The sequence below is a fragment of the Poecilia reticulata genome, linkage group LG15 (assembly GCF_000633615.1).
Source record: "Poecilia reticulata strain Guanapo linkage group LG15, Guppy_female_1.0+MT, whole genome shotgun sequence".
Classification (NCBI taxonomy): domain Eukaryota; kingdom Metazoa; phylum Chordata; class Actinopteri; order Cyprinodontiformes; family Poeciliidae; genus Poecilia; species Poecilia reticulata.
In genome coordinates, this window is record NC_024345.1 from 17,813,476 (window position 1) to 17,833,960 (window position 20,485).

A 20,485-nucleotide genomic window follows, 5' to 3' on the forward strand; every position below is an offset into this window, starting at 1 on the left:
AAATCAAAGGATGATTCAATTTAATTCATTTAAGGATATGCAACCTGATCATTGCAGCCTTTTTCCATTTTTCTCTGTATCGGTTTCAGTTGAATTGTGCAGGGTGCACGTCACATTCAGAGTAAGGAAAAGTCCTAAAACAGTTATTCTGGTGTCATTTGTTACATTACATATACACCCCATTTTGACAGAGGTGTGTAAACTGTTTATGCACACATAAACCTTTTGCAGTTTATGTGTGCATAAACTGCATAAGGTCATAGTTTTTTCTTGATGATGCAGCAACAATCAATAACACTTAAGGTTCTTTTATCTTCATGTTTTATTGTAGACGAGTCAGTGATTTCTGCCAGTTGGTCTTTATGAAAATTATTTATGGCTAAGCTGTTTTTCTCCCGATACATCTCAAATGTACAGATGCTTAAAAAATAAATAAATAAAACACGTTGGCCACACCTTAAGAGGATGAGTCAGTTTTTATTTGCAGCTCCTTAAAACGTGACTGTCGGACACTGTTAATACTCATGTTCTTTGCATTTTGTCCTCCACAAATTAGTGGAGACACACTGCTCACCAAGCTGCTATTTGACAGCTTTTTAAAGAACTGTGATGAAAGATGCTAATTTATGATCCTCAAACTCTCATCTTTGACATTTTACAGATTTAAAGTCATAGGACAATTTAAAACCAATAACTAGATTCCAAAGAAGCTGATGTATAATGAGATGGGATCAAAAAGGAGCCAATAATCAGCAAACATTTAAAAAGCTTTAAAAATTACTAAAGATCTCAAAATAAAGACTTTTCAGTGTTTTAAACAGGATTTACTGGCCAATGATACAAATTGAAGTCAGCTAATGTTACAGGCTTGGTCACTTATTTCACGATAAAGTCCAGTCTGACAACATGCAGCACTGAGGGAAATTGGACAAAAAAAAAAAATCATAGATGAGTGCTTCTGATTTTAAAGAGGGTATGAAGTGTAAGCGCTCTCCATTTCTCAAGCATATTCAACTTCTGCATCCTTTCAAAAATTGCATATTTTCCATATGCAGTAACCCCATAGTTGGACTATTTCTCACCAACTTCCCTCTACTTGCTAAATTTTTCCTTTTTTTTTTTTTATCACCATGTATGAGGCTGGCTGCCTTTGTTCAGCACGCTGTAAACTCACCATCTGCTGGCACTGAGGAGTACTACACACTGACCACCCACCCATCAACCAACCCACACACACTCACACATCAAACCAGACAGGAGAGGTACCAAAATAGGTTTTATTTTATTTATTTATTTACTTATTACATAAGAACATTGTCAAAACTGGAAAACATGTTTGCATAAAAACCTTTTAAAACAAGAAGACAATGTTTCAATTTCACAGATTGTACAAAATATTAAAAAAAAAAAAAAATTCATAAGTGAATCATACCCCTCCTTTTGCATCAACATTTGAGCCCGTCACCAAAGCAATGCAGAGCGTAGAGGTCAGGTAAACGAGCATTAGTAGTGTCCACCGCAAGCTGCGTTTTCAGTCCACTAGAATCCAGGTGGTGCCTTTTTTTAAGTTTACAGGACGAAACTAGATGTGAGTGTATCTCTGGGAGTCACCCCTCCCCCTTAATAATTAAGGCTTGAATTCTGTATAGCAAACGATGATTAAAGTTAAAGAAGCCTAAAGAGAAAGAAAAGCATTAAAAAAAAACCCCAAAAAAACACCCATTAAATTCTAGCACCAACTTACAATATCAGCCTTTATCTTAAAATGAAGCTGCTTGTTCCTGGGATTAGATTAAAATTAAATTACAATAAAACTGAACAAACACAGTTGTGTTGAAAATAATAGCAGTGCAACATCACTAACCAGGCCAATCACTGATCTGGGTGGAAGCCAATAATTTGCTGGCAGGTATAGTGGAGTAATAGAAAACCAACAGAGACGACAGCCATGAGCGTTCATGTTGCCGAGTCGTTCATTATGAGAGCGGCCCTTGTTTAAGGGCAGAAGCAGCGAGCTTTCAATTTGATGTATTGGTCAATGAAACCTGAGCGCAACAGAAATATTCTCATGGTACTTTGATTAAAAAGTTGACTTTTTAAGCTGTGAGGGGGAAACAAGGAAACGTAGTGTGTTAAATGGTGGCTGCCTTGCTAAAAATGATCTTAAATGCCTTACAATTGAACCCCAAACCAGAAAGATGTGGACAAAGAGACAAAACAGTCAACCACCAAACACCGGAGGCTGGAATACGTGATCAGGGGGAACCAGAAGTAAACTCCATGCTACAGAAGTGAAGCACTTCTGAGGAACAGCGATAAACAACCAAATATTTTTTCCAGCGAGTCAAAGAGCTGAAACCTCAAGTATTTTCTTCAGTTTATGCATTAAATGTTTGAGTTTGAAGATCCTAATATTCAATTAGCCTCACTTTCTGTAGAGTTGTAGCAAGTTTGGTTATTTTTGTTCTCGATAGTAATGGAGAACAAAAACAATAATTCAGACGGACGGAAAGCAAAGTTAAGGTTAAAAATGTTCCGTTTTAAACCCACTGCTGATATTTTACGGACCAGGAGCTGTGTGTTGCCATTAGACCCTGAAAACCCATCAACATTACAGTCATTAGCAAATTATAAGGAAGTTTCCAGTCAAATTTTAAGAGTAGAAAAAGTAAACAATGACAAAATTGGAAGTTTTACGCAATTACTTCAACCTCAACAAAACCTTATCCTCACAATATAGACAGCTACTGTGAGTTGTCTGCATACAAAAAGGTGTCGGGTGCAATCAAACCTTCATCCTTTAGTTGTTCATTTTATTCTTGAAAACTATGTTTTGCTTTACTACTTTTTTTTTTTTTGACGTAAAAGCAAAGCGCTGCTCAACAATAAATCAAACAATGATTAGATTAAAATAAACCGTCCTGAGAATTTACATTTAGTTACATCTGAACAAGCTGTGTAAAGAGACAATCATGGGTTCTATTTATCTGAATAAAAAAATAAAAATAAAACAAAAACAAAACATGCATAGCCCTGTTAATCAAAACCAAACAAGCATGCCGACATCCTGACAAAACAAATTCCCACACCTCCACCGATTTACTCCCCGTTAAGCATCTTAATTTAGTTTTATAAGACAAAAAATATGAGTTATGTCCCTTTTCCTTCACAGTAAGTATCACAGAAAGTCAGCAAACCAACAGATTACAAAAAAAAAAATCCATAAATTTTAAGCAAACAGCCAACAATCTGATTTATCCACTGCTCTCCTCCACAAAGCTTCGAGCTCTCCGAGTCAAAGGAAGATTAAGGTAGGACCCATAACAGCTGAGATTATTTTTATTATATCTTTAATGTTGAAACATCTGTATTCAACCAGGCTAAGTGCCAAAACTTCACCACGAGCAGCATGGGACATGAGGTGTTAATCAATTGGTTCTCAGGCGTGGATTAAGAGAGGACAGTCAACCACTAACTTGTTAAAAGAAAACAAATGGCACAGATGACTTGAATTACTTGGAAACCATCTCCATCCAACTTAATTAGTGTCACCAGTCAAGTTTCAAAGTAGCTAAACCAGAGGTTAGAAAAGCAGTAACTCCTGGCGATCACAAATCACAGCTGCTGCACATAAGTAATGAAAACGGCTCCAAAAGCAAAAGTTAAACGCTGCACTGATTTATAAAAAAAAAAAAAGAAAAAAAAAAGCAGGTGTAAGTACTTTTTGTCACCTTCCCAGACATAAGGACGACATCGTTCTCTTTCCTTGTAAGACTCACACCGTGTGTCCCAAACTCTTACTTTTCACTTTCTCTCTCTCTCTCCCTCTCTGCCATGTAGATTTAAGACTGAAGTTTGCTGTTCACCAAACTAGCGGCGAAGCAACGCATGTTCAGTGACAAGACCGCTTTTTTTGCATCAGGTCGTCCTGCCCTGTGCAGAGGCTCAGCTGTGGACTCACTCTGACTTTTTTTACTTCGCTCTAGGCAGTTCCGGTTCAGCTTTGGGTAAAGTAGGCGAGGGGACGGGTTTAGCGGCGCCGTTCGTCCCGTCCACAAACATGTTAGGAATGTCCTGGCCAAAGTAGATCTTACTGTTGCCCGCTATGGCCTGGTACTTCATGAGCTCCAGGTATTCGGGTGTCAATTTCAGCTGCAAAGATTTAGAAGAAAAACAGCTTATTATTAATGCTGATCATCTCATGAAAATATTAGCGCTGTCTCTTAGCACGACATGGCTGAAAATAAACCTGATACAGGTGTTGGGGCGACTTGAGAAGGGTGGGAGGAGTTAATAACAGGTTCAGGATCTGACTCAGCTGAGGAGGATATTTTTATGGGTAATCAAAACGTTACATTTCGAGAGGCTAAAAAAAAAGTCAAAGGTAGGAGGAGGATGTGAAGGTTTGTTTCTATAAAATTGCCATCTGGCCTCATTTATCAAATATAATATGCAGTTTTTAAATATTCTGTCAGTCAAATGGACTAAACTGAATCCTGTCCACACAGCAGCTTTGTGCTTATTGACAAAACAAATAAGTCTTTCATTAATTCACTGAATAAAACATTAAACTTTTAAATTTTTAATTCATCGGGCCTTCACACGAGGCCCGATGTGACGTTTTCACAGTCAGTGAAGAAAAAGAAATCTGTTTTTATTAGTCTTATGTTTAATTCTGAGAAACCGAATTTTGGGATTTCATTAGTTGCAACCAATACTCAGCAAAACAAGAAATAACCATTAGAAATATACCATTGAATCTTTATTATCCAGTTTTTCTTTTTTTTTTTTTTTTTTTATTAGCGACAAAAATGAGCTACTCAATGATACTGTAACTCCAGTGGGATCCCACTGTAGAAGTGATTTATTCATCTTCTTACCCTGTTTGCTTCTGCAGATTTGGCAGCAGTGTAGTATTCTGCATCGGCCTTCGCCTTCTCCCTCGCCAGGAACGCAGCGTCTAAAACAGAGAAACGGTTTTAAAACCATCGAGGACGTCACAGAGACTTCAGAGAGTCTCAGCGACGTGACGCTAACCTTCTATTTCAGAAATCTTCTTCTCCGTCTCTTTCTCCATGACTTTCTGCTTGTACTGGATCTCTGCTACTTGAGCAACCTTTTGAGCCTCTGTCGGGTAAAACAGGGAAGAAAACTGTTAATTGTGCACCAAGACATTAGCAGATTCAGTAAAACAACAGATTTACCAATGATGGCTTTCTTCCTTTCAGTTTCTGCTTCTTTTTCTACCACTTTCTGAGTCTGCGCCGTTATCAACAGGCGAGTCTTTTCAGCCTCCCTGTACACACACACACACACACACACACACACACACACACACACACACACACACACACACACACACACGCACACACACACACACACACACACAAAAGCTTTTAAAAGCATTTTGTCATCTTTCATCTGAGAGGGTGGGTTAAAATAAATAACAGTATTCACAAAAAAATGTGTACTTTAGGTTTATAAACTCACATCAGTTCAAAGTTCCTCCTGATAGATTCTGGGATCTTTGGCTTGGTAACACGGACTGCCTTTAACCAACAAGTGAACAAAAAGAGGAAAATTTATTAGTTCAATGATTAATCATTTACCAACTTTGTGTCATGAAGTAGAGAAATGAAGAAATCACAGTTCAAGTGAAGCGGTTTTTTTTGTTGTTGTTTTTTTAAATACCTGAATTGTTAGTCCAGGTGCCATCGCATTGAGATCTTTCTGTAATGCAGTCTTCAGATTCTCATCTATAATATCTGTGAGACACAAAAAGGCAAATTGTGTCAATGTGCAATCAATACCACTTGAAGGGTTTAGGAAGGAAAAAAAAACAACAACTAAAAACTACATTAAAGCAAAGCCAATTTCTTACCAAACAACTCGATGTAGACCTCCTGCAGAGTGTGCACGCTGCAGAACTGGTTCAGTTCATGGTGAATCTTGTTGAAAATTAGAGTTTTGTCATAATCAGCCGTGTAGTTCCTAACAATATCCACCACTGAAAAACACAGATTCAGAACGTTAAGGCAAAAACTATGCAGACTGAGGATAGTCAAGTGAATGTGCATGTTAAAAGAAATGTTAACATGTTTTACCTGCTAAAGGGACCAACATATTAACCACTTCTATCCTGTCAAAATAAATCATCACACCTCCACTGTGTAGAGAAAGAGAATAGAAAAAATATATATATTTTTAATAAAATAATTTTCTGGATGTGGGGTCTGTTTCCAAAAAGACATTCTATCAGTAAGTGTACCTTGTTCCACAAGGCACATTCTTGATCTCATCGGTCTGAAGCGTAGTCTGAAACAGAGACCCAATAATACACATTTTTATAATATCTTATTAAAAACAATGTGATGTTGTCAAATACATAAAATGCACGAGTTCATTAATGTCCTTGGAATTATGATTTGTCAGAAACATAATTTTTTTTATCTTGTGGCTCTGTGATGACGTTGTAAATCTTAAGACCTTTTCAACCCCTCTATTTAAAAAAAAAAGAAGCAGAAATTACCTGCACTGATCTGTATGTGGTGATGAAAGGCAGCATAATGTGATATCCTGGGCCATTGGGAGAGGTCAGCAACGCGCCACCTCTGAAACAAATATAAACAAATTCTTAGGTCAGAATTGACCACATACATGGATGGATAGGTGCAAAAATAAGAAAGAATGGAGTTTTGACTGGAGTTTTGGAGGCACTTTGATCTAAACTAACAGGCTACACTGTGTGGATGTCATCAGTAAAGACTAAAAGTTTACGCTTTTTCTTAGTACCAGAAAGATACTGTGATTTTTATTTGCATGGCAAGATGTCCAAACCCTGCTTGCAATCATCAGGAAATCTCTTAATTACTGTAAAGATCAACAGGGAACAGACGCAGATACTGGTGAATGGCACCAATCACTAGCAGAAAATGTTAACACTAATTAATCAGCTCTGAAATAACAGTTAAATCCTGATCAACAGCTGTGTACGAACTGTTCCCTCTTAAATATGACAACTTATTTATTCTGACTGATCTTGTAGAAAGAGAAATGCAAAGACTTGTGATATCATACACTTTAACGTTTTAAAAGTGTCAAATAGAGCCATAGTATTACATACAACAATACCTGTAGTAAACAGCAAGGTGTCCTTCCTCTATCTTGTGAATAGAGGAGTGCAAAAGGATGGCCATCATCCCTGCCATTGTTGCAAATACTGCCCCTACATGCGGCATCGTCATCCTCACTTGCTGTCACCTTCAGGAAAAGAAAGAAGCATAAACAGCTGTGTGTGTCAATCAAACCATAAATTAACAGATGCGTTCAGAAACTGTCTGCAGACAAGGTCCCAGCCACTTCCCATTTCCTGGCCAACTATTGCTCAAAGTAATGCTGAAAGTCTGATATTGAAAGGTTTCGATGCATCTTGTGACCTGTAAGTAACATATTGTCCCGTCCAATCTGTTACACAAGGCAACCAAAAGCTGCAGAGGAAATATTGACCCATGAGACCTTGATGATAAAGATAAAACAAAGACATTATTTGTAGATGAAGCCCACAGTTCAATTTAAACAGACGTAAAAACTGGCCTACAATATCCTTCATTTGCATTTTGGAGATCCCCACAGCACAACCTTTCACCCAGCAAGTATAATGTATCCTATCGTCAAGTCAGGTGAGTTTAGGTAAGGCTAGGCTAATGCTAACAAGAAATGATTAGCTTGCAGGATGAGTACAATACTGAAACTGTTCAATATAATTTGAAATAACAGGATAGCACATTTTTACTACACCTATGCATCAGTCAGAGCAGTCAACACAGCAGATAAGAGACGCTGACCGAGCATTAATTTGATCAGGCTAGCCTGGTAGGCAGACTTAGCTAGCTAGCTCTCATTATCTTGTTCGGAAGTCAGCAACTGTCAGCATATTAAGCTTAACGCTAACTTTAGCAGAAAGCTAACAAACTACCTCACCTTCTACATTGCTGAAACATAAACATAACCATGTAAGCGACAAAGTAAACGATTGGCTATTGACATAAATTTACCACAATATCGAACCGTCGCCGCCTCTGGTTTTATCTTTCAGTGACCCATCCCCCTCACACCGCCTCCTCCTCCCGCAGCTTTCTGTCAGCGATCCTGGGCTGGGCTGGGAATTCCGAATGCTTTCTGAGATCCGGATCTTTAGGCGCAGATCAACATAAAAAACCGGGTCTTTCGGCTCCTGAACTGTTCTTTCTTCTGTACAACACTTGATGCTTAAAGTGAAAGCGTAAGTATGCGGGTTGAAGTTTATTTTTCTAAGATAAGAATATTTTTGAGATTGGGTGCAGGCACGTTGACAGTTAACCTTTCAGCTCCTGAAAGAATGTTATTTTTTCCATCCTCGGAAATGCTGTTTTCCTTTAGGTTTTTCAGTGGAGATAAGAGTAATCATGGGTGATGCATTGAAAATATATAGATATCAGAACCAGCCAATTTTCTTTTGCTTGGCTTTGAGGAGTGCTAATCAGCAAGTCACAAAATAAAAATCTCCTCCACCTGCCCCCCCCCACACACACACTTTTTCATTAATTGCATCAAAACTAAGAACTGCCACCATTTGGGCTGTAAATAAATCAATCTCACGCTCATTCTGCAATCCCAACCCTTTACAGTTGAGAAAAGTATTTCACATGATTTCTCATGAGATGGTTATGTCTCTTATATTATGCTCATTCTTTTAACCTAGCATTTTGAATTTATCTTTAGCTCTGTTCTCTCATCTCCTTTCTGAAAATATTACCAGCAGCCTTTAATTGGTTTGCGTTTACAGTTAAAAGAGGTAAGCAATTAAGAAAACAGAGGTGAATCATTGCATGTTTCCAACATTTATAAAACTCTTCATATTTCACCGTGCACAGTTTTATCGAAAACAGTGTCAAACTCAAATTAATTTCGGAAAAAATAAATACGTTCTAGCTGACATTTGTTAACATTCTGTAATATATGAACCTAAAACATGCATAGCTTACTTTGTCATGATGTTTCATATATTATTGTCTTACAGGATTTATAGTAATTACACGACTCAAAACAGAAAGATGACGGATAGTTTGACCCCAGGAAAAGTACTTATCAAAGCATACATTCTTTGAAAGCTCTTTAGAGCTACTGAGAATCAACTTTGTTTGCTCCGAACTCAACCCAGCTCCAGTCCTGATCCTGTGGAGAAAGAAAAAAAAAACCCAGTTAAAACAGCACTTACCAACAACCTTTCACTTACGGTAACACTGGTTTGCAGAGTCAGACATCTGCATTTTCATTACTTTTAAAAAATAACTTCAAATTTAAGTTTTAGCGAAATACACATTTAAAAGGTTGATCATTTGTGTACTGTGTTAAATGAGAAAGGTGTCTTCTTGCATTGCAAAGTAAAAGTGTTTAAAAAGGGGAAAAAAAGAAATCTGTTCAATCCCTACAGCCATTTAAAAAAAAGTCTAGGCTCAGAAATCCTTTTTTTCAGTGAAAAATGTAATTAATAGGCAGAAATTAGGAGTTATGTGCCTAACTTACTTAATCGACTCACTTCCCTACCTGCAGTACTTCTACGCATCAGTTAGCATAATGATTAGCTGCTTTGTACTGACCATAACATTTTGCTTCAATTCTTGGGTGACATCTTGCATCAGGGATGTAAGATGATTCAGGTAGCGCTGATTTTCATCCAGAAGTTGTTGAACCGTTTCACTGAAAAAGACAAGAGGCTAAATCTGCAGGAAGTTCTCTCTTTCCAACAATCCTAAACTTAAAGGACCAGATCACCTGCTGTGTGGTTATACTCCACACTTATTAAATAATTTACTATGGTATCATATTTTTACTAATACATTTTAAAAATAAAACTATTAAATGCATTTATTCAAAAGGGAAAACTGTGCAAAGACTTTAGCTACTAGAGCATCACTTATTCTCTTCCTGTAACATTTCACAAGGTTGAATGAACAGAGGGAGGGGCCTTTGGCTATTTGTCTTTGCACAGTATAGAAATAGAAATATCCTTTATTGTCCCTCATTGTGGAAATTCAGTTGCACCAATAGCAAAGTGAAAGACAAATGGAAGCATGTAAATTCACACAAATGTGAAAAATAAGAAAAGAAATAACATTAATTGCAACACAATGACATGAGCATTTAATAGATCTTACCCGTCACTTGGCTGTTTGTGTTTAAGCTGAGAGTTGCTCTGAGCCTGCAGACAAAACCACACACTTTGTAAGGTACAAAGCTACATGACTAGATTTCATTTTGCAGTATTTTTTGAGCACACTTACACAAGCAATCTTGAGAAGGAACCAGAACTCTTTCTGTCTCTTTGTTTGCATTTGCATCACTTCAGTTTCCGCAGCTTTGATGTTCACAACGGCCTTTTCGAGTTTAGGGAACAAATCCACGATGCGCTGCTTACACATCAGGATTGCACTAAAAAAAGATAGAAACGCAATAAAACGGCCATTCGGCTGCACTGAGATTTACCAGTTTGTTAGTGTGCCTGAATAAAACATGCAAATAAATTACCTTAGATGAGTGTAGAGGTCTTTTAAAACTCTGTCCTGATTCTGAACGGTTTGGAGTATCGTCCGCACCATGTCCGAGCTATCACTGTAGCCATGTGGAGGGTCGTTACCTGCAGGAAACATGTTAGTTATTTCAGTAATTCAGTTCAGAAAGTCAGATACATTATAAAAAGGAATTACACACAGTTCGATTTTTAAAGTGTTCCGCAGCCGTTACATTTGATGGTAATCGCTTAAAGATAATTAAAAACCAAAATTACATAAAACCAATGGGGAAATGATTTAAAACTCTTATGTCAATGCCATGTTATTCCCATCACAATCATAGGGAAAACGGCTATCCATCAGCAAGTAATGGACACCATCCACAAGAAAGTTTACACATTAATAGAAAGTTGAGTGGAAGGAAAAACTGTGGCAGAAAAAGTTGGGATAACACCTCAGTGTATCACAGTCCAACTGCCTTTTTTAACCCAGAAGCTGAATTAAAAAGAGCTTTTATCAAGTATAGAATAGATATTTCATATACATGGACACACTTAAAGCAGGTTCACATTTTTGTATTGAAAATTCACTTTTCATTGGTCTTAACATAAATTTGGTTTTTAATAATTCATAAAACATAATGTTGAAAATAAACTGAAATAAATGCTATGTAGAATTCTGCCTAACAAATATATCACAATAAATCCTTTTTCTATTAAATTCTATTCTATTTTCAATTCCAGGTAGCATCAATTTGACGTTTTTAATCCGTAACTTTTGTACTAACTTTTGCATTTAGTTTTCAGTTGCTTGTAGAGTTCAACAGCCTTTACTTCACTGGAAAAGAGACAAACAGTAAACAAGTGAGCACCACGGTTATAATTTTTGTGTTATTTTTTATAACATTTATAAATTTTTTATAAAGCTCTTTAATGTTTTTATTAGGCATAATCACTGGATTAAACACTTAAAAGTCAATTGACAGAGAAGAAAGAAGCAATGTCATAAATATATGGACACAAAAAAAAAGCTACTGACAACTTCTCCATCACATCTCCTTGTCTCCTGGCAAACGGACTCCGCTGCAGCTCCACGATTTCAGAATGTAGCGCCAATATCTCTTCGTCAAGACCCGACACGTTTGCAACCTACAGCACAAAATATTCCTTAGCACTGATTTGTATTTTCTTCAAGAGCATTGCATTGTGTTACGCCACCACGATGTTTACAGATTCCACACCTGTGTAAACTCATCGGCCTTCTGTTCATTTTCTTGCCATGCCCGCTGCATCTTCTCTGAGGCTTCACATAAAACACACAGAAGCAGGAAGTTCACTTGAGTCTTCAGAAAAACAACTACGCGCATCACAGGAAGAAATGAATCACTACTGACAGATGCCGCTGTTGCTCTGCTTGGTGTATTGCTCGAGATCCTGCTGGATGCTGGTCTTAAAGATGGCTAGCTTAGCATGGAGCTGCTGTGAGTAGGAGAAGAGGCGGTGCTTGTACTGCGTCAAGGTGGAGTTGTAACGCAGCAGACTTAGCCTGCAGACATATGAATAATACAGTAAGCAAGTTCGAATGAGTTGGTGTGTTTAGGGCGTTTCGAGGCACTTACATTGCAGCTCTCTGCCCCTGGTACAGCCGCAGGTAGTCCTCCTTAAGACCACATATGTAGCTGAGGGCTTCCCCCCACACCTTTCTAAGAGGAGAAAGGGGCAGCTGTGTCTTTGTTTCCCTGACTGAGCATAAAACAGGAGGCATAAAAAATAAATAAATACATTTAAAAAAAATTACACATCTCAGTGAACAATAAACACGTGTAGAGCAGCTGGCAGCAGTCTGATGTTTTTGCTGTTGTGGGAAAAACTGAAATGCAAATGCAATTTTGTTGTTACTGCTCCACTGTATGGAGTGACTGTGTGTTTATTTGCAAGCAAAGCAGGAAACATGGATCTGATCATTCAGGTCAGATTATAACATCATGTGTGACTAGGGAGGTTTGACTACCGTCATCTACATCAGTCAGAATGTGCGTTCATACCAAGTCTGAACAGCGTCTTATAAAAAAGTCAAAATCTTTCACATTTTACACAAAGAAATTTTAACTATTTCTAAAATTTAACTGTCGATTTCCCAGAAGTAAAAAAAAAAAATCCTGTTGTGTTGAGTAAAATGTCTTACCGATAAAGTTAACACTGTCTGGCAGGGGTCTGGCAGTCAGGGGTCCTGAGTACTTGGTAAGGCTCTTATCAAACAGGAACACTATGGAGGTGTCCCAGCCGCGCTAAAAGTGCCAAGAAACAAAACTTTTAAAAAAAGAAAAAAAACAAAATAAAGACACTGACATTGGGTGCAAGTCTATTCTTAGTTTTTGATAAAGTAATAGAATTTAAAAGTACATTGCCCAGATAACGTGGACGTATGGCCAGATAGTCTGAAGGAAAACAAATTTTAGTCTATAGCTTCCATTAGGGTTGTAATGGTACACAGAAAAACTAAACAAACAACAAGAACAACAAAATATGTTTGGTATTTGCTTTAGTTTGATTCAACCAAGATAGACAAATAAAAAGTGGCTACAATAGAATTAACTGGGGAGGGAGAGATGGAGGAGGGGCTAACGGATGGATTTTTGTAATTAGACTATGCGCACATTTGGGAATAAAATCACCTTGGAGTTGTTTTGATATTAAGACAGTCTAGTGTACGAGCTGTACTTGAATGCTCCATGAAAGTGCAGCTGTTGGGAACTTTCCTCTAGTCATGATTGAATCTGATATGCTGTGTAGCATTTTGGTGCAGTCAGTTGGTTTTGGACTCTAGCTGATACCAGGAATGCTAACATTCAGGTTGACATTTCTTCAGTAAAGTGCAGAGCAAGCTACATACCTTATTGCTCTTAAAAGGTGTCTATCATGAAGGAATGAGAAAACCTAACCTTCCCAAACAACAGAGTTTAGAAACAGTCCTGTCTGTTTAGTTTTGATGTCACTTTTTAAAAGTTAGCACTAAACAATCTGCATATGTTCAGGTATAAAACGACACTGCATTTATTTGGTACATGTGGGTTACTGCTACACCACGATTTCCATGCTCGCTTCATATCCACTGCTTTGTTTGTTATTGCAAACTAATCACACACCTTGTTCCTTTTCAGAAACGCAAAGTTCCACAAAAACAAAGATGAATTCACTGCTTCAAATCAAAGACAAAGAACAGGACTATTTTAACAACAAAACATGTGGCTAAAGAGAGTGGACACTGTTTGCCGCGGCAGCATAAGCAACTATATGTCGGACTTATTTGTGTCACATACCAAACCGTCTGGCAGACACTGCATGGGCGCCCACCGTGGGTCGAGGGTGTTTCCCGTCTCCAGCAGCAGCTCCTGATTCTCGGGAGAGATGTGCGCCTGAGTCTGAGCCTCCAGACGGCGCTGCAGGCAGAGAAAACTCTCCTCGACGCCCAAAACCATCGAGTGCAGCTGGGCTGACGTCATGTCCAAGACGTGCATAATCTGAAACAACACAAGCAGAATGTTAATAGTTCAGAGATTCGCTTGGCTGTAGTTTAGATAAAAGCTTTCAGGCAAGAATACAAATCATGTTTTCAACCTTCATGTTGAGAATATTGTCCAGTAAGGTGAAACATTGTGGCTTGTTTGATTTTGGATCTGGACCTCCGCCACGGGAAGCAGGATCCCAGAGTAGGAGCATCCGAAGGAGACTCTCGATTGGCTCCAGCAGCGGCCTGGTAACACAGAGAAAACACACACACACATATTTGGGACACTAGTTTTTCTTCACTGGTAGATCCGAAAAAAGTGTATGTCTGTCTTTACTTGCTCAGGTTGTTGGGATATGACAGATGTGCCGAGAACCGAATTTCTCCATTCATGTCCTCTACCGCCATAATGTCTTTATGACCTTTGTTCTTGACTTTGTTTATCCTTCAAAACAAAGAAAATATGCAAATAAAAAAAAAAAAATCCTAAATCCCTCAAAATGTTCAAAAGGAGCCTTTCTATGACTCGTATGCAGTGCCGGCTCCCTTATCTTCAATCACTTTATCCTCTTTCTGAAAGCTTCAATTTGTTACAAGCTCTAAAAGTCGGCTCAGCTCCCAGACGGCTTGGTCACCGTTACTAAACTTTTAGCCAGCCTATTTGACAAGCTCATGTCGTCATCAGAAATGAAGCTCAACATGTATTTGCTTTAACTGACTGCAGAACATTCCAGCAAGTGGATCAAGGAACTGAAAGAATCAAACTCTGGCCTCGGAGCCAAATGCGGTTATCTTCTGGCAGAGTGTGCCACAATCCTGAGATGGAAGTCTGCAGTCCTGCATGGCCATATTTTACGCTTTTCACGCAACATGTCTCACCTCTTTCTTGAAATGATTTATTTATCTGTTCAGAGTAAGAGAAGCACATTTAATATTATTTGGGTTTCTTAGTAAATCAACTCTTGAGTACTGTGATGTTCCTGCTGAATTATTATCAGATCTGTTTCGTTCATGTCAAGAAAGACGTCAAAAGTCATCATTTGAAAATTTGCTGCCCTCTTATTTGCATGTTATTTGATGCCACAAACCGTTCGGTTCTCCAATAAAAACATCTTTGTGAAACGTGCGTTTGGTTGGAGACAGTGTAACTTTCTGGCAGCATCAGGAAACACCTGGACCGTAAACAGGTTGTGCAGGCAGTTCAACTTTGTTAGAGATGATATGCGCGACCGCCTGAAGGTTTGTCGTGTTTCTCGGCAGAGTCTAAACAGCTTGGAGAATATTCCGCTCAACTTTCCAATCATTTGTTACGAACAGCCAGCTTTGACAGCGATGACCTTTGGTTGGTTACACAGGATAATACGGTGGACATCATTGCATCTTTATCAAAATTGATGAGTTGCTGGAAATGAACAATTCTACCTAACCTGGAGGACTCTTAAGATCCCAAGTATAAAACGATTATGTATCATTGACTTACCACTGTACCGGCTGCATGCTGTGCAGAAAAGGTCGAAAACCGCAAATGCATTCAAAAATAACCGTCCCAAAGCTCCAGTAATCCACAGTCACAGTGTATGGCTGACTCTCAAACAACTCTGGAGCCTGCCACGCATACACAAGAAGTTAAGGTTAAGATTTCGGACTATTATCTGAGAAGACATCAGTCACTGATGCAACACTCACTTACCAGGTACTGAAGAGTCCCAACAAAGGATGTACAAAGACTTCCTTGATCCAGATCTTTTGCATATCCCAGGTCTATGATTTTATGGACAAGCTGCAGAGCAGAAAACCTCATTTTATACAGTTAAACACTGAACAAAGGAGTAACATTACACTATATTGGCAAAATACGTGTAAGAAAATAAAAAAATTGCAAACCTTTCCATCAATCTCTTGCAGAACGATGTTCTCTGGTTTTAGGTCTCTGTGAATAATCTTATTTTCATGGAGATACTGGATACCAGAGCCTGTTTTCACAAAATAAAGTCAGTTTACATATATTATCAATATGCAATTTAAGTGAGCTTTTAATCAAAGTGAAAACTTTACCAATGTCACTGAGAAGTGACAGGACTTCACTCTCCTTCAGTCCACAACAGTTTTCTGGTTTATTCAGCACCTAAATAAAATCACTTGATCTGTTAAGCTCCAAAGTTTAAAAAAACAAAACACTTAAGTTTTGTATAAAACAATCCTTTGGTACCTTGCGTAGATCTCCTTTGGCGCAGTACTCCATGGCGAGCAGAGGTAGGTCATTGAGAGCGATGGAGGTCACATCTTCTGGGACTTCTCTGGCCTGAACAACATTCACATGATTCAGCCTGTAAAACAAAAATGGCAACAAACTTGTTTTTGCTTTTTTTTTGGCAAGTTTGAGATGTGGGGTGTAAATTATTAACAGACTACATGACCAACGCAATCATACAATAAAACCCTTAAAACCCTTACTTCCTCATGATTTGAATCTCCCTGCTCCAGCGTTCTTTATTCTTCATACTCAGGTCCAGGCGGCAAAGTTTCACAGCAATCTTGTCGCCCGTCTCCTGCTCCGAAAATACACGAGGAGTATAATTTGAGAAAGATCAGCCTGGACTTAATTCTCTCCAGGACAACAGATGGATTCTTTAAAACGTACATTGTGTTGGTACAGGTAGACGTGTCCAAAGCCTCCCACCCCGAGTCTTTCTTTATTTGTCCAACTGATGCATGTCGGGCTCTTTTTCAGGGTAGGACGCTCCATGGTGTGCAAATAATTCAACTGTAAACATTAAGGAACAGATAAGGTATTTTGTAGTGTGAAGCTGAATCGGTGCTTTAGTTCGATAAATCACCCATAACTCTATACACTCCCAAATGTTTATGGAGATCAAGTGATCAGATTTGTTGCAGCTGTGCCTAAACGTTGAAACAACCTGTCTCTTCACATTACGATGTCTAAGACTAACTTAAAAATTAGACATATGTCTTAAAAAGCCAGCATTTCAGTTTTAAAAAAAATAGTTTTTTGGGAAAATATTCACATTTTCTGAGAAACAGCTGTAAGCCATAATAATTTAAATCGACAGTCTGTGTGTAAATAAACTAAGAAATTTGAGTTTCCCTTATCCTGTCAAACTATTGAAATACATTCACTTTTCAATGACGTTTAATTTATCGAGTTGTGAAACAAATTTATGGCTTTAAGATTCACTCGTCTAATCTTAAAAGGGGTTGTCAAAACTAAAAAAAAACATTTGTACAAGGACTGTTACACCATATTTCACATGAAAATAACAACATAATAAAGATTTTACCTCTCATAAGTATCCATAAAAGGATGCCACCTCAGACTTGGTGTTACTGGGGCTAAAAAGCTATTTTGGTCAGCTGTTATTATAGTACTCAATATCAGTATCGCTAAAGTTTAAAAACCTTAAAACACCTTCATTATATTAAACAATAGGTCTCTTAAAGGTAGCCATCGCACTACAAACCTTTTAAACTCACCTTTCCTTGAGGTTAGAGTCGCCACTTGCCAAAAACCGCTTGTTGTTTCTGTCAGAACATTGTCTCTTCAGTTAGCTAACCATGTTGTTCACGGGTTCTGTTCATTTTAGTTAGTGTCTGTGTAAGAAGACGGTGCCCCGGCCAAATGATAACTTCACCAGATTACCATGACTGTAAAGGTGAAGTTTGCGTGTATAGTTTGTTGTTGTTTTTGGTGGGAATTTACAGAGAGTGACTTCACCGACTCCAACGTCAGCGATAAAGTGAAAGTAAGGAGCGGAGCTGTGCGCATGCGTGTTTCACACCGCTGAAAAAACGTGACATTTGGTGCAACATGTGATGCGCGTGTTTTTGTTTGAATTGTTGAGATTTCTTATTCTCTTTTGTCTCACGTTAAAGTAAGAACCGCATAACAAAGAGTACATAAACTCCATAGACTGTTCCATAAACAGTTCTATAAACAGTTTATGGAACAGTTTATGTTCCATAAACTTCAAAAGTAGTAACTTTTTGTTAGTACAAAAAGTAACTTTTTGTTACTACTTTTGAACAAACTTTTTATTACTACTAAAGTTAGGAAATTCCCTAGCAATTACGCAGACGAAGAAGTCTGGCACCGCCACTAGATGGCGCCAAATTACACGTTTGGGGTCATTACAAACCCCAAACTTGTACTAAACTACTTTTTATTCACTTAAAAGTAAAATGTGGCCATCCGAGAAATTAATCACGTAGCCGTATAAAAGTATTTTGTAAAAAGGCAATTGCTCGAGTACTGACCATTAACATCTAATTAGATAATAAAATTGTATTGATATTTCACATAAAATGATGTGATCAGAAAGACAAAACTATAAAACTATGAAAAGATGTAGGAATTATAAAAAAAAATACAAATGACATTATTTCATAATACATTTAAGGAAACATAGAATTTTATTTTATTAGCTTATCAAACAAATACTTACAGTTGGCAATTATGTTAGAATAGATTAAAGTACTTTCAGTGACAATATGTAGTCTTTAACGTATGTCCACTTGACTTCAGATAGGTTAATAGACAATGACATTGCAACGCAGAAGCTTGTGTAAAAAAGTAGTTTCACTTTAACATAAACTTTAGGTGAGTTAGTTTGTGTGGTGCATTTTTGGCTATTCATTCAGAAAAGCAGCCAGACATTTAACTTAAAGTACAAGTGTTGATACTTTATAATACTATTACTCAATCAAAAGTCAAAATTATGGTGCAGTAAAACTACTCTTTTTTTTTTCCTAAAAAGTTACTCAAGTAAATGTAACAGTAAATTTAGCTATAGTCTGCTGGTGGTTCATTCACTTCTGGCGGTTGTCATGAGAAATATTGGTCTAAATAATTTAAATAAATACCTACAGCAGAAAAGATTAATGTTGTTAAAAAGTTCCCTGTGAAAAAGGAAAATGGTCTTACCCAAAATAATAAAATCATTCTCTAATTCAAAACGTTTTTGACATATTGCCATGAAACATTTAGCAAGCAATTGACGATGAATGTTCCAGCTTTGTCTGATTTAGCTTCAGCGAGAAAAAGAGGTGCTTATTTTCAGAAAATGTAAATATCCTATCTCACTATACTGGCAACTAAAACATCAACTAACAGAGTACAAGGTGGATTTTAAAAATGTAGGCTACTGATCTCATGGTAAATTTAAAAACAGTTTTGTCAGACCATAAAAATAAGCCCCAGCTGTGTCACTGACGGGAAAATTCTCAAGAAAACAAACCACAATAGGAAATAAAAAGTGGCTTTGGTGGGTAGCGCAATAACCAATCCAGAAACTGAAGACAAAACAAAAGCTGTTCATTTACTGACAACATCATACCTACAATCAGCTTTACTTCTTTGGAAATTTCTCAACAGGTAAATGTGGGTGAGAAAGATTTAGAAGTGTTAAGGATGAATCAGAGACAAACCCTTTTAGCCACATGCATTCATGGCTGCAAGTACGGTAAATATTTTATTGAACAGTATGGGTTTTAATCTAATTCAAAGCAACCATAGGAGAAAAGGTTCAGTCTGTGAGTGTTCGGTGCTTGGTGGGTCCTCACAGGTAAACAAATAAATACTTTATACACGTGTTATTATTAAACGGCAAAAAGAACATCGAAAATATAAGAAAATATATGAAACTAACTTCATTAAAAGCAAGGGGGGAAAAAAAACTACAGTAAAGAACACACCTGAATATGTCTGATCTTTGGATTAAATGAAATGAAACTTTACTTTCCAAAAGTCCATAAAGAAATGCTATGAAATTCACACAAAAAGGAGCAGAAGTTAATGGCAGTTGTATTTTCACTACTAAGCTGAAATAACGTCATTTTGTTGTCTAAGCCAGACTTCATGTTTATGTGCAATAGATGTGTTACATTTACAGATGATTCAGATTTTCAGAGGAACTTCAAATTTTGCAATGGTAAACTAAACAATAAGCTCATTGCACATGTCAAGAATATGCAATCATTGGCGAAATGTGATGACTTGGCTACGGTTCTGTTCTACCAGCTGGTGCAACAAAGCCCGGCTGCTTTCTTTGTCATGATGAATACAAATGTTATGCAAATCGTCTGTGATGTTGCTGCGATTGGTATTTACTTCAAGAAAAGTGACGTGAGGGTTTTAGGCTCCATTTCAACTTTTAATATGATGATATCGTACAATTGTTTCCAAACGTAGCAAATTAACCTCATGTTTAATTATTTCATGGCCACAAATATTACAAATAATAAGTCAGTGCAGTTTATTTATGTGTAATATCTTTAACTCAGAACAATCCTACAAAATAATTATTAATATTTAATATGCTACATCTTATATTGAAACTAAAACAAGAGCATGGCGGGTGTGTGTGTGTGGGTGTGTGTGTGCGTGTGTGTGTGTGTGTGTGTGTGGGTGTGTG

At 37.5% G+C, this 20,485-nt stretch overlaps 2 protein-coding genes across 3 annotated transcripts; both read right to left on the reverse strand.

The window, feature by feature from the left end:
- Nucleotides 1-1,263: 1,263 nt before the first annotated feature.
- erlin1 (ER lipid raft associated 1) lies at nucleotides 1,264-8,157 on the reverse strand. 2 transcript variants are annotated; one of them, XM_008429755.2, is made up of 12 exons: nucleotides 8,055-8,157; nucleotides 7,132-7,260; nucleotides 6,530-6,611; nucleotides 6,269-6,315; nucleotides 6,105-6,166; nucleotides 5,882-6,007; nucleotides 5,692-5,765; nucleotides 5,491-5,549; nucleotides 5,205-5,296; nucleotides 5,038-5,127; nucleotides 4,881-4,960; nucleotides 1,264-4,152 (listed from the first exon to the last, which is right to left on the reverse strand). In XM_008429755.2, exons 2-12 carry the CDS (start codon nucleotides 7,242-7,244, stop codon nucleotides 3,973-3,975), a joined length of 1,005 nt encoding a protein of 334 aa, XP_008427977.1. In that variant the 5' UTR covers nucleotides 7,245-7,260; nucleotides 8,055-8,157; the 3' UTR covers nucleotides 1,264-3,972. The 2 variants fall into 2 exon arrangements, with proteins under 2 accessions (XP_008427977.1, XP_008427978.1); XM_008429756.2 differs by lacking the exon at nucleotides 8,055-8,157 and adding an exon at nucleotides 7,981-8,036.
- Nucleotides 8,158-8,860: 703 nt separating this feature from the next.
- Nucleotides 8,861-17,837, reverse strand: LOC103476976 (inhibitor of nuclear factor kappa-B kinase subunit alpha-like). The gene is made up of 22 exons (XM_008429757.2): nucleotides 17,550-17,837; nucleotides 16,699-16,821; nucleotides 16,512-16,606; nucleotides 16,267-16,384; nucleotides 16,113-16,182; nucleotides 15,942-16,030; nucleotides 15,748-15,837; nucleotides 15,538-15,662; nucleotides 14,395-14,502; nucleotides 14,168-14,303; nucleotides 13,870-14,070; nucleotides 12,735-12,837; nucleotides 12,169-12,292; nucleotides 11,944-12,095; nucleotides 11,791-11,852; nucleotides 11,589-11,698; nucleotides 11,338-11,387; nucleotides 10,567-10,675; nucleotides 10,323-10,470; nucleotides 10,197-10,240; nucleotides 9,639-9,738; nucleotides 8,861-9,213 (listed from the first exon to the last, which is right to left on the reverse strand). Exons 2-22 carry the CDS (start codon nucleotides 16,801-16,803, stop codon nucleotides 9,160-9,162), a joined length of 2,193 nt encoding a protein of 730 aa, XP_008427979.1. The 5' UTR covers nucleotides 16,804-16,821; nucleotides 17,550-17,837; the 3' UTR covers nucleotides 8,861-9,159.
- Between the last annotated feature and the right edge of the window lie 2,648 nt (nucleotides 17,838-20,485).

Bases quoted from the DNA above. Each gene is read 5' to 3' on its own strand.
- erlin1 (XM_008429755.2), bottom strand. From the start codon at position 7,244: ATGACGATGCCGCATGTAGGGGCAGTATTTGCAACAATGGCAGGGATG. The intron at 6,612-7,131 runs GTATTGTTGTAT...TATTTGTTTCAG, and splicing joins CACCTTGCTGTTTACTACAG to AGGTGGCGCGTTGCTGACCT. The intron at 4,961-5,037 runs GTTAGCGTCACG...TCTCTGTTTTAG, and splicing joins GAAGATTTCTGAAATAGAAG to ACGCTGCGTTCCTGGCGAGG.
- LOC103476976 (XM_008429757.2), bottom strand. From the start codon at position 16,803: ATGGAGCGTCCTACCCTGAAAAAGAGCCCGACATGCATCAGTTGGACA. The intron at 15,663-15,747 runs GTAAGTGAGTGT...TATGCGTGGCAG, and splicing joins TTGGGACTCTTCAGTACCTG to GCTCCAGAGTTGTTTGAGAG. The intron at 9,739-10,196 runs GTAAGATCTATT...TGTCTTTTTCAG, and splicing joins CACAAACAGCCAAGTGACGG to TGAAACGGTTCAACAACTTC.